The sequence below is a fragment of the Lipotes vexillifer genome, unplaced genomic scaffold (genome assembly GCF_000442215.2).
Source record: "Lipotes vexillifer unplaced genomic scaffold, Lipotes_vexillifer_v1.1 scaffold442, whole genome shotgun sequence".
Lineage (NCBI taxonomy): Eukaryota > Metazoa > Chordata > Mammalia > Artiodactyla > Lipotidae > Lipotes > Lipotes vexillifer.
The window spans coordinates 3,699,193-3,712,782 of NW_006790311.1; the positions used below are offsets into that span (position 1 = coordinate 3,699,193).

Here is a 13,590-nt window from a genome sequence, read left to right on the forward strand (position 1 = left end):
AAACTTCCCATGGTTGTCGATAGCCCTTTCCAAACACTGGCCCAGGTTTGATCTCTCCCAGCCGCCTGGCCGTCTGGCCTGGGAGAGACCATGAACTCGGACTCTCAATACATCTCCCACTTGAACTTCCAAAGTTTACTTGGGAAAGACACTCTTTTGTTCTACAAGTTTGCTAGCAAATTTCTTTTAGAAATTTTAAATACTGTAGTGAGAGCCAAAGTCACCCCAAACTTTATCTCATAAATAAGTGTGATATTTCATCTAGGAACCATTTCTCCTCATCGCGTAAATGTAGCCTCACATACACATCTGAATAAAAGTTGCTGAGAGACAAGGCATGAATCTCCCCCTTTCTCTATCTTCTCAGTTTCCAGTGCCTGGCACTGGCCACCCAAAGTGTACATCCCATCAAGGGGTCACTTTCTGATTCAATGATACCCAGACACTTTTGGACTCTCAGGCACTTTGGGACAACGAGTTACAGTAGCAAACGTTCATATCACGCTTGCTTAGTGACGGCACTGCCTTCCGCTTGACATACATTAACTTAGTGGTTCTCAACGCATGGTCTTCAGACCAGCAGCAGCCATAGCACCATCTGAGAACTTTGTGAGAAATGCAAATTTTGAGCCTTACCCTAGACTCAGTGAATCAGAAACTGTGGGGATAGAACCCCACAACCTGCATTTTAACAAGCCCTCCGGTGACTCTGACACACTTGGAAACACTGGTTTAGAGGAGGAGACTTAAGTACAAGGATAAAGTAAGTCGCCTAAGGTAACACAGTTAGGAAGGGCTGGTGGGCAAGCCCCATCGATCTGGTTCCAGAGGCTGCAGTCTTCACCTTACACTGTGTATACTTCCTCTCTCAGGAAGAATGAGAAGCATGAATGTGGGTAGATGAGATTTTCACTGTGACCCATGACAAAAACATTCCAAACTGCATGATACAAGAAGAAAAAAGTATTGTCTTGCTTCTCAAATCAAGGACCACGGTAACGAGACCATAGGTTCAGTCCCACGAGGGTAAGCTGGGTTTACTGTGTTCTGAAGCGGCAGACTGCTTTCCAATTCTAAGCAACTATTTTGCAAAAGTGAACTTTGGTCAAAGAGCACCTCTATAAGTTGAGCTGTTTCAAGACAGATCCATCCCTGAAATGAAAACTACTTTGATAGTCTATCACTCTGAAAGTGTGTCATAGTTTCTGATACACACTATTGTCATTCACGGTCATCCTAGCTATGAGGTTCAAGTCAAATATGGACAGCTATCAGTGGATGGGCTGGACTGCGGTCGTGTGGCCGGGTGTTCAGTTGGGTCTCTGATGTCACTCTTCTGGTTCCCTGTGGAAAGCAGGCATCACATGACTCCAGCTGGGTCTGGGCACCACTCTGAGCTCACTGCCTCTGTCTGAAAATAGTTTGCCATCTACTCCATCCCTTCCGTGGGGCCGTGGCTAAGAACTAGTCATGACAGCTAATGGTAGTGAAATTCTGGTGACCTCCTGGAGATGAGGAACAAGAGACTGACGTTTTAATACAATGCTTCTTGCTATGATGCTTGAGAAAAAGGGCTGAGGTTGGGGCACAAAACAGAGGAAGGGAACAGAGGGGAGGCAGGGCCAGTGGACTCCACTCTAGTCAGACTATACACAGCAACAGACATTTCAGCCATGTCTCGTGTAAGGGGCTCCATTGATTCACGAGTCTCCCCGACAGAGGGATGAGGAAAGGCTTAGAACAGAAAGAGCCCATTCATTCATGCAGAACCCCACTCTCCGTCCCCATTGGCTCTCGCTAATGGCTCCAGGCTGATCCGGAGGAGGGGGAAGAGGCGAGCCGGAGGAGGTAGAAATGAAAGAAAATGATGACTACAAGATTGTCATGAAGAAATGTACAGCTGCACAGGCAATTGCATGCAAATGTGGCTTCCTTTTTTAGCTGTAGAGTTAATGTCCTGAGATTCATCTCTTTTTCTCTTTCATGTTATCCTCCCCTCCCCTTCTTTCCCCTTCCATTCATCTTTCAGTCTATCTTCCTTGTATCCTCCATCTCTCTACTAATGCCCACTTTTTCTTTTCTGTCCATTTCCACACACCGTTTCTTTCTTCCTCAGAACCAGCTATTCTAGCCAACCGATTATCGACTAGTCTTGATTGCGGAGTATTCTGTCCCACTCGCCTGGTTACCTCTCCCCCACTCACGTTCTCTCTCAGCTTGATTCTCTCTCCCCCCTCCCTCCCTCCACTCCTCTCCCCCCTCTCAGCCTCAGTCCCGTCAGGAACAGGAACAACATTCAGAGGAAGGACCCTAATCCTCGATGGCCCCTCCTGCCGGGCATTCCAGGCACTGACAGACATGTAGTCCTTACAAAAGAAGTGCCTTCAGCCCTTCTGAGAGCACAAACGTGAGATGGAAGCAGGGCTAGGGGTGGCCAGGAGGACAGGAAGGAAACTGAAGTTATAAATAGGATAAAAGAAGATGACAAAACTGGAGAGTATTTTTTTCTCTCTTTTCTTCTTACTCAACACATCTCCAAGGAAATGCGCTGCAGCTGGAGAAATCATCGATTGGTCTATGTCTTCATCTTCCTTCTCTGTAACCCCAAGATCTCCTTCCAAAGGACACCCATCACTGAGAAGGGCTGGACCACAGCCCAGAAATAATCATTGCAACCCCTTCGTCTGGACAGCTCAAAAGGCAAAGGAGGGGCTGGGAAAGCTAAAGGTTCTTGCGAGATATTTCCATCAGAAGAAGCCTACGACAGAGAGAACTACAGACATCACGTTTGCCACCAAAGCACCACTCCCACATGGAAGCTTGCTAGCATTTCTAAGCTGCAGTTGGTGACAACCCAGGTCATTTTAGGACTGGTTATTATGTGCCCTCGTCTTCCCATCCTACCCAAGAACCATCAGTCTGGGTGACCCCGGCTTCCTCCTTCTTGAGCAAGTAAACTGTGGAAAGTAGACTCTATTACACGACTATCAGTCCTTGCATTTTAAAGCAGCTTCCTCCTAAGGTTCTTAAAATTCTTTACAGACACTGTGTCTCATTGGCCCTGAAATAAAAACTATTTTACCTTTGAGAACCTTGGCAAGGAGGAGAATGAAAAATCATCTTCACTTGGGAATTTAGGTATCAATACTTCTTAGCTAAAAAAGAGATGAGCCGAGACTTTTTGCTATGAAAATGAGACATTCTGATCCTGAGGCTACGGGTGAGTGTGGAGATGACCTCAGCTGCTAATAGCATGTATTAATAAGATGTAGTAAGCTGTAAATTGGTAGCTACAGCAGCACCATCCAGAGCTGAAAGCGTTAAGGCAAGGAAGCTTTAATCTCTGTTGCACTGGGAGATATAAGACTTCAAAGCCTAGTGGCATGAGCTCAATATCAAAAAAACAAACAACCCATTCCAAAAATGGGCAAAAGACCTAAACAGACACTTCTCCAAAGAAGATATACAGACTGCCAACAAACACATGAAAGAATGCTCAGCATCACTAATCATTAGAGAAATGCAAATCAAAACTACAATGAGGTATCATCTCACACAGGTCAGAATGGCCATCATCAAAAAATCTACAAACAGCAAATGCTGGAGAGGGTGTGGAGAAAAGGGAAGCCTCTTGCACTGTTGGTGGGAATGTAAATTGATCCAGCCACTATGGAGAACAGTATGGAGGTTCCTTAAAAAACTAAAAATAGAACTACCATATGACCCAGCAATCCCACTACTGGGCATATACCCTGAGAAAACTATAATTCAAAAAGAGTCATGGACCACAGTGTTCATCGCAGCTCTATTTACAACAGCCAGGACATGGAAGCAACCTAGCATGGAAGCATCGACAGATGAATGGATAAAGAAGATGTGGCACATATATACAATGGAATATTACTCAGCCATAAAAAGAAAAGAAATTGAGTTATTTGTAGTGAGGTGGATGGACCTAGAGTCTGCCATACAGAGTGAAGTAAGTCAGAAAGAGAAAAACAAATACCATATGCTAACACATATATATGGAATCTAAAAAAAAAAAAAAATGGTTCTGAAGAACCTAGGGACAGGACAGGAAAAAAGACTCAGACGTAGAGAATGGACTTGAGGACCTGGGGAGGGGGGAAGGGGAAGCTGGGATGAAGTGAGAGAGTGGCATGGACTTACATATACTACCAAATGTAAAATAGATAGCTAGTGGGAAGCAGCCGCATAGCACAGGGAGACCAGCTCGGTGCTTTGTGATCACCTAGGGAGGGTGGGGGGGAGGGAGACGCAAGAGGGAAGAGACGTGGGAACGTATGTATATGTATAACTGATTCACTTTGTTATAAAGCAGAAACCAACACACCATTGTAAAGCAATTACTCTCCAATAAAGATGTTAAAAAATAAATAAAAGAAGAGAAGATAATTATTGATTTTTTTTAAAAAAAGCCTAGTGGCATGAATAGGATTCATGCTTATACAAACAAAATCTATATTTTGTTTAGAATTTTAAAGGATCAGCTTTTTCATCTGTTAAAATTTTAAAGTCCTTAAGTCTAACCTGTGAACAGCTACAATATCCTCTCTGCCGCCTCATGAAATGGGCAGATAGCCGAGACCTTTGTATTTATGCTTGGGGGAACTGAGATGCCAGGCAGAAAGTGGCAGCATAAATGTTATCCTGTCTGAGATCCAAGATAGTACCAAAGAATACCTCCAAGATCAAGGGCTATTGAGTCAAGACAATATGGAACACAGGATTCGATTTCATTCTGCCCCGGAGAAACAGACTCCCATCCTTCTCAACCTCCACCAAGCGCTACAGCATCTCACTCTGTGTCTGTCTATTTTCAGTGAAATATACAGCATGGACAACAAAGCAAACATTTTCTTTATTTCTCCACTATTATAAAAGAAGCTTACCATATAGTTTTATAGGGTAAAGAGATACTGAACAAACAAAATTGCATTTAAGTTAGTTTCCAGTGGCTTTTCCCCTATGTACTTCATGAGAACTACACGTTTTCAATCTGTTAGTTATGAAATTTCTTATGCTAAGAATTCATCCTGGGAGAAAACACTCGCTTTTTGGTACTTGGATATATTATCATACCCTGATCTCATGAAACATTGAACTTAATGTCAGAATCAATCATTTCAGAATCCCTAAATTTATGATTTACATTTTGTATTAAAAATAAACCAAAAAAAAAAAAAAAAAGCTGGCAGGTAAGCAAGGGCTAATGGAATTTGTGAGAAACACAGTGACTCTGGTAAAATAGAATGGAGTAAGGACTTTGAACTTCTCCAGTCCTTGGGAGAGTGGCTTCTGTTCACCAGAGGGCAGCACAATGACCAGCAGGTTAGGAGTGAAGGGAATTTCGAGAGGAGCTTCTGTGAGGAAGAGTTGAAGAGAGAGAAAGGGGACGAGGGAAAAGAAGACAGATGCAGGCGGGCCTGGGCAGAGCGGGAGAGGATGACGGAAAGAGAAGACGAATGGAAGAAAGTACGTCCCGAAAGAAGGCTGACTAGTTCACACACCCTCTGTCTATCTGTCACACTTCATGACTGCAAACCTTCTAGGTCCTTTGTCAACAGCCAGGCTGAAGTGGGTAAGGCTCAGGACAGGCACAGTGGAGAGAACTATTTACAAAATGAAGACCTAAAGCAACCTCGCGTGGGCCCGTTCCTAGAGTTTAGTCTTCCTGTCACTGGAGAATAAAGTCACTCAAAGTGACTGAAAAGTCCTTGGACTTTCCACAGAACAATAGCATCTGGTACCCACATGAGCCAGGGCAGCTGTGACAGCAGAGGATGCAGGATGCAGCCCTCATCCAATTGCCATTGTCCTTCAACTCCATCCTCAGTCTCAGCCTCCATTTATGTTCCTACCTGAGCCACAGTGTTCAAGACCAGTGGGCACTTCCTGAGTGGCCATCTCATCCCAGAAGGGGTAGCAAGCTCTTGGCGGGTGATAAGCGGACTGGAAACCACAGGTCATTCGAGGATCTTCATAAGAGCTGAGAGGTCCCTGCCTCTGTGACCAGGAATAAAAGGAAATATATTAAGATTCCCTAATGGAACAGCAACTTCATATCATCCATAAGTAGGAATCATCCACAGATGATAACAGAATAGAACCAACTATTGATCACCACCCCCTATCCAAAAAAAAAAAAAAAAAAAAAAAAAGACACAGGGAATAGGAAGGGTTTCTGACTTAGACGATGTATACATTTATTTTCATCCGTTTCCCCAAGCATCTGAAGAATTTTTTTAACTTTCAAATAAGGACCCATGGTTAACAGCAAGGCAGAATCTTGGTCATCTTTACACAATCCTGGCTTTTTTTTTTTTTTATGTAAACTTACTCTATAAAAACACCATGAAAGGATATTCTTACGAGACATTCCATTACCATAGAACCAATAAGTGTCAAATGCCAAAGGAAAAGCAAAAAATGGACCTAAATGATACAAATCACTCTTTTTTCAGTTAATCAATGTGCATAGGTTTTAACGATATTGATTGGTAGACTGGAATTCTCAGTTTTTCCCAACATTTGGGTACTTGTGCAACTCTCTTATCAGTTTTATAGAATCCACAAAATATACTCTCCACCCAGTACTCTCTAAGTAGGACAAATACACTATGTGGGAGACCATGATTTGAAGTGTTTAAGACCCTATTCTTTGAAGCCACATATACATGGATTCAAATCCTGGCTCCATCACTTACTGATGGGGGCCTGGGCCTGTTCCTTTATCTAAACCTCAGTTTACTCAATTGTAAGATGGAAATAGTAATACCTACCCCATAAGGTAGGAGGATTGAATGAAATAATATGTGTAAGAAAATAATACATAAAGCAAAACAAAATATGAAATGCATGTCATAAAATTATGTATTCCTATATAAAATGCATGTAATAAGGAGTGTACATGGAGCCTAATATAAAGTAGGTATTAATATGAGACCCCTAACATTCCTGGGATTAGGCAAGAAGGTTAACAATTAAGACACAAAAGAAGGAGCAAATTCGTGGAAAGAAGATTTCCTAAGAATAGGAGTCTAGTCTACGCTGGCCCACCCTCAACTTTCTTTTCTTCTTTTTTATTCTTTCTCTCTTCTGTTTGCACCCTCCACCTCCATAAAGACCCCAGTTAAGAAAACGGAACTTTGCTAGAATCTGATGTGATTAAAACTATCAACGTTAAGGTGCTAATTAATAAATGTAACCCCTCAGGTGGAATTCTCATCCCTGAAGAGTAGCTTGCTAACCCGCAGTCAGAACCTCTAACTGGAGAACCTCTTACATCCTCTCTCCCCTTGAGCGGCAGCCCTGTTACGTTAGATCATTCACTGTCTACACTCTCTTCCCCATTTTGCAATCATCCATTCGCTCAAGCTCAGTAAAAATAACATAAGAGGGTATACTGGCACAGAGAAAAATGGCAATCAAGACCAAAATGTAAAAGGAGGTTTCGTGCACATTAATTTACGTGATATTTTTCATAATATTCATAAAATCATTCAGACTAGGGCTGGATGAAGTTTACTTCGGGGCTGTTCCTCTTCCAGGTGGGTTAAAGGTGCTGAGAATGGAATAAAGCCCTGGAGACTGAACGGAGTCACATTGAGTTGTCTATCAAAGGCTAATGTCCTTGGCTTCCGCTACAAGGAGGCCCTGGTGAGAGCCACAAGAATACAAACAGAGCAATGGTAGTCCTGCCATTTGTGTTTGGGACCGAGATTTAGGGAAATCATCAGAAAGAACGCTCAGCTGAGCTCCGGTCAGAAAACGTTTCCTTAATTCTGGCATAAAACCATACTGCTGACATTGTATTTTAATATTGTAAGCTCCTGAAGCAACTACATTAAGATTTTCTTTTGGGATCCCCAACAATCCTTTGCAAAAGAATCAATTTCAAGCACATTTCCTAGATGAGCTGTGCGCTCTCAATGTCTATCCCCATTTTTTCATATAGAGTATTTCTCAAAATTCAATGTCAAGTATCAGAGTTGTAGGAATAAGGTCTCGAGCGAGGAAATTTTGCATTTATATGGCATAAAGGAGCACTCTAAGTGACCTGGCCCCGTCTTCTTTGGGAGCAGTGTGTGCATGGTTTGCCTAAACCACAAAGTCCTTGTAAGAAGGCAGTAGGTGGTACCAGTAGGATCCTTGTAGACAGGTGGTGGGTGGTTTGGTGCAGGCCCTGCTAGGATGGTGGGGACAAGAGGAGAACTTGAATTCAGGTGAAAAAGTTGAGGCTTTCTCTGCTAAGGAAAGGCCACTGAAGGTGAGGCATGATTCGCAAAGAGGTGTTGAAGGAAAATGATCTGAGCGCGCTGTAGAGGGGAGATAGAGGGTGGGAGTAAGTGGTGGGTTAGGGATAAAGCAATGAGGTTCCAGACCCAGGCGATGACCACATGGCCATACAGCGAGTCAGCCCACAGCTTTGACCAACAACCATGTATAGCATCTCCTTGAGTTTCGTGATTGGCATTTTTCGTGGAGTCTCTCCAGCTCCCACAGCAGGCTCTTTGTTGTCAGGGAGGGTTCACTTATTATTATATACAGGGAAGTCTATTTTTTTTTTTTAATTTTAATTTTATTTTTATTTATTTATTTGTGCTGTGTTGGGTCTTCGTTTCTGTGCGAGGGCTTTCTCTAGTTGTGGCAAGTGGGGGCCACTCTTCATCGCGGTGCGCGGGCCTCTCACTATCGCGGCCTCTCCCGTTGCGGAGCACAGGCTCCAGACGCGCAGGCTCAGTAGTTGTGGCTCACGGGCCTAGCTGCTCCGTGGCATGTGGGATCTTCCCAGACCAGGGCTCGAACCCATGTCCCCTGCATCGGCAGGCGGACTCTCAACCACTGCGCCACCAGGGAAGCCCCAGGGAAGTCTATTTTTAAGACATATTTCCTCCTTAGCTGTCCTCAGTGGTGCCAGGGGAACCTATTTTTACGAATGAGAAGGAGATAATGCACCAAGCCTACCATGAACCACGAACATCTTTGCTCACAGATGCTCCTGGGAGCATCATGACCCTTGTCACCCAGACACCTGCCTGTTTATTAGACATTTCACAAACTGACTGAATACCTATTTCACAGAGTATGAAAATGACATTTTTACTCAAGAGAACCACAGAGTCAGTTCCAATTCATTATGAAACCTTCTCAGTTGAGGAGAAAGAAGCTGCTTATTAACAAGTCAGAAATCTGGGAAGCAAAGTGCCCACCTCCATGCTTGACAAGGGCACCACCCAAAACAAGTTCAAGTCAACATCTTCCTTTCCTGGCTGCTGGAGAATGGAGGTGAGTTCAGGAGATGCAAGCAACCCTCCTAGCCCCCATCACAGTTTAGGGAGCCCATCTGAACTGTCCTCACTCATTCATCCCACAGGGGATTATTGAAAGGAACTAACATACGTCGCACACCACCCCATGCCCATCAGTGATCTAAGCATGATGGAGAGATGATCACGTTTAATCCTCAACATAGCTGTGCAAGATTGGTATTCTTATCTTCATTTTACAGAAGAATAAATTGAGGCTTTCAGAGAGCAAGTAAATTTCCAAAGACCACACAGCTAGTAAAATAATGGGGATAGAATTCTAGTCGAGGTCTACCTGATTTCAGACTGTCTTTTCCTGTATCTGTGCAACGTGAACCTTGTGTGGCTCGGATTGCTCAAGCAGGGAGGCTGCCATCCCATGGTAAGTACTAGATGGATTATGATAATGGATGCTTGTGAACAAATCTGTATCACACAACCAGTCTGTGCCAACTATTATGTTAGATGCTAAGAATACAGTATGAGCAATATATGAACTTTACCCTCAGCAGTGCACAGACTAGTAAACAGGAAATTACAGGAAGGAGGTGTGACAGGGTTAAGTACCGATGTGTAGGGGAAGGAGAGTGGCAGCAGGTAAGACTTCCTAGAGGAAGCAGATTAAGGTAATAACCGGAAGGTCAAGTAAGATTGAGCCTAGAACATGGAGGTCTAGAGAGCAGAAGAAGATGACACACCTAAAGGTGCCAAGGAACGTAGATGGCGATGTAAGGAAGGATCCAAAAGACTCGGCTTGGCGATATAGAGAGATAAGGACTGCTGTTTGGAAGTGACAAGCATGAGAGGAAAGTGCGCTCATGGTAATGAGAACGCTTGCAATGGAGAGCAACTAGCAAGAATGAGAGCTGGAGGGACAGTGTTGAGGGCCAGAAACACCAGACCAGAATTTGGCTGCAGGAGAAAGGCATTAGAGGTTGTATTAAAGCTCGTAAGAGTGACATGGTGACTCAAGATGTCCTAGAAGGACCCATTGGATAGTGCTAAGTAGGATGGACTTAGCAGGAGCAGGTAAGGAGGATGACAAGGCAGCCACAGTGCCTGCAGAGCCAGGTCACAGCCTGAGGCGTAAAGGGAAAAATCAGTACTACCGATCCTAACTGTATTTATTTATATTAATTTATTTTTTTCATCAATTTATTTTTGGCTGCGTTGGGTCTTCGTTGCTGCGCGCGGGCTTTCTCTGGTTGCAGCGAGCGGGTGCTACTCTTCGTTGCGGTGCGCGGGCTTCTCATCGCGGTGGCTTCTCCTGTTGCGGAGCACGGGCTCTGGGCATGCAGGCTCAGTAGTTGTGGCTCGTGGGCTCTAGAGCGCAGGCTCAGTAGTTGTGGCGCACGGGCTTAGTTGCTCCGCGGCATGTGGGATCCTCCCGGACCAGGGATTGAACCCCTGTCCCCTGCATTGTCAGGCGGATTCTTAACCACTGTGCCACCAGGGAAGTCCCCCTCAGTGTATTTAAATTTTTTAGTTCTTTTAATAATTTTTGCATTCATTTTGATTGTCAAAATTATTGCATTAAGTTTTACGTAGCCTGAGTACTGTGTTTGGGGGCCACCCTTCGGCTTCGCCCCCATTTGAATGCTTCCCCTCAGTGCCTGTGCTGAGCAGTGGCCAGTTACGAAGAGTCGGATTAAGGTCATGAATGTAGAGGTGAAGAGGAAACAAGAAGTGTAAGATACGTTTCAAAGGAAGAGTCAACATGATTTTATGACTCATAGGAGATGAAGGCAAGGGGGGATCCAAGATCATGCTTAGATTGCTTGCTTTTATGATAGTGAAAATGGTGAGTTTAAGTACGGAAGTAAGGAGGTTGGAAGAATATTTCTCTTTTGGTTGTGTTCAGATGGAGAGATGGCAGAGCAATTTGGTACAGAGGTCCCTAATGTGGCAGCATGACAGGAGAAGACAGGAAAGGATACAGTTAGATCTAGAAGTGTAAAGGATCTAGTTAAAGTATAGAGTCAGGGGAAATGGCAGTTAAAAAGAAAAGAAAAAGGATCAGAAATGGCTCTACCACACCATCCAGCAATTGCATTTCTGGGTATTTATCCAAAGAAAACAAAAACACTAATTTGAAAAGATATGTGCACGCCAATGTTTACTGCAGCATTATTTACAATTACTAAGATATAGAAGCAACCTAACTGCACACTGATGGATGCATGGATAAAGATAAGATACACACACACACACACACACACACACACACACACCGGAATACTACTCAGCCAAGAAAAAGAATAGAATCTTGCCATTTGCAACAACATGAATGGACCTAGAGGGTATTATGCTGAGTGAAATAAGTCACACAGAGAAAGACAAATACTGTATGATTCCACTTACATGTGGAATCCAAAAAATAAAACAAATGATCAATAACAAAACAGAAACAGACTCACAGATGCAGAAAACAAACTGGTGGTGGCCAGAGAGGAGGTGGGGTGGAGGGATGAGTGAAATAAGTGAAGGGGATTCAGAGCAGTTATCAGATAAGTAAGTCAGGAGACTACAGTGTACAGCATAGGGAATATAGTCAGTAATACTGTAATAAGTTTGTATGAGGACAGACAGTTACTAGACTTATCGTGGTGACCTTTTTGTAATGTATAAAAATATTGAATCACTATGTTCACTTGAAATTAATATAATATTAAGTCAATTATATTTCACTTTTGAAAAAATGGATCTATAAAGTTGCCTTTCGTTGGGAGGAAAAGTAAGGGAGAAACAACAAAGAAGGGCCAGTTAAAGACACAGGAGGACAAACACAAAAGTGCTCGGTGTGGGAGACACCAAGGGCAGAGCTTCAGAACCGTGTGGGTTAGCAAGCGGCTGCTAAGGAGAGGGTGGTATCCACACAGCCTTGGAGGGCCTGGGTGCCCTGGGTGTCTCAGGAGAGCACGCACTCCTGCCCTGCTGTGTCACACGCTGTGATGAGCCCCCCCCACCCCATCTCCAGGGACCAGCACTTCTGTCCTCATCCTCTGAGAGGCTTCAGAGGACTCGAGCCTGCAGCCTAAATGCTTTGCCTTTCGATTCTGGAAAGAAATTGCATAAAAGCCCTGAAGTCTGGAAACTACTAGGACGAGGGACACACACTTGTCTCTGCTCCAAGGTGAGCCAGCGGTGACGTCACCACCACAGCCGACCACTGCCCCCTGCTGCAGTCAGGGCTTCATGTATGGTATTATGTCCCCCTTGTTCCCCTGTCCCGCCGGTTCCCCTCTCCGATGCTTCCACCAGGGTCCCCCATCTCCCCGCCCCACCCACATGGCCCCCTCCCTGTGGCTGCTCTTCACCTACCCCCCAGCCCTGCCAAACCTCCCAGCATTGCCTCTGCCCAGAGGCTTCCTTCCCTCCACCCCCTCCAAAGACACCCCCCCCCCCCCGTTGGAAAAGAGGAAACAGGGGAGTAGTTTTTCAACACTACATCGCAAACTGATGGCGGCGGCATCTCTGTAAGAGTTCGTTTCTGTCTTGAGCCAAGCAGCCTTAAATGTCCAGGCATTTGCTCCGCAAACCCTTCCTGACCCTTCTCGTGTATGTGTCACTCAGAGCACAAACTCTGTGGGAGTGCATCTGTCTTTCCTTTAACTGACTTCAGAATTTTAGGGTTTAGCCTTAGTACCGGGCCGTAAACATATAAGACACATAAATATTTCTAGATCCTGCTGCTTAAAAAAATATACATGCCCAGACGCAAAGCTGAGTTAACACTGGATGGATGAGCACAGGGGTTTGCCATCCACGGGGATAACTCCGCATCATTCTAGGCCTGGCATAGATGTTCATACCCTCTGGTAGGAAGACAGGAGACTGGAAATCAGGAAGCCTGGGTCTGAGTCCTGCTCTGCCCCTAAGGAGCTGCGTAGCCTCCAGCCCGTCTCTTAACCTCCTTAAACCTTTGCTTCCTGAGGAGGTTGGCCCCAGTGATCACCAAGTTCCTTTCCAACTGCAAGTCTCCTTTTTGCTGATCCATCCACATTCTTTCTCCTGACCTTGTAACTGACAACTTTCATTTGATTAAAAAAAAAAAAACCACCCCAGGGTGGAAAAAAAAGCCTAGAGAACCGGAAGTTATCATTTAGCTTCATGACATACAACGTCCCCTTGAGATGCATTAACACCTTCATGTCGCTTGTCTTCATTCTTCCCTGAAATGTGCTCACATGCCGTTCTGCCACCACCTTTCCCATTTTTCAGTAGAGAAAGTGAAGTTAGGAAGTGCCTGCCTAGCTGCTGA

At 44.4% G+C, this 13,590-nt stretch overlaps 1 protein-coding gene across 1 annotated transcript in view; it reads right to left on the reverse strand.

The window, feature by feature from the left end:
* ETS1 (ETS proto-oncogene 1, transcription factor) overlaps nt 1-13,590 on the reverse strand; it is a 131,127-nt gene that overhangs the window by 95,199 nt on the left and 22,338 nt on the right. Inside the window, exon 3 of the mRNA XM_007463628.1 lies at nt 5,883-6,027. Coding sequence (XP_007463690.1) covers nt 5,883-6,027 — 145 coding nt within the window. The remainder of the gene's footprint in view (nt 1-5,882; nt 6,028-13,590) is intronic.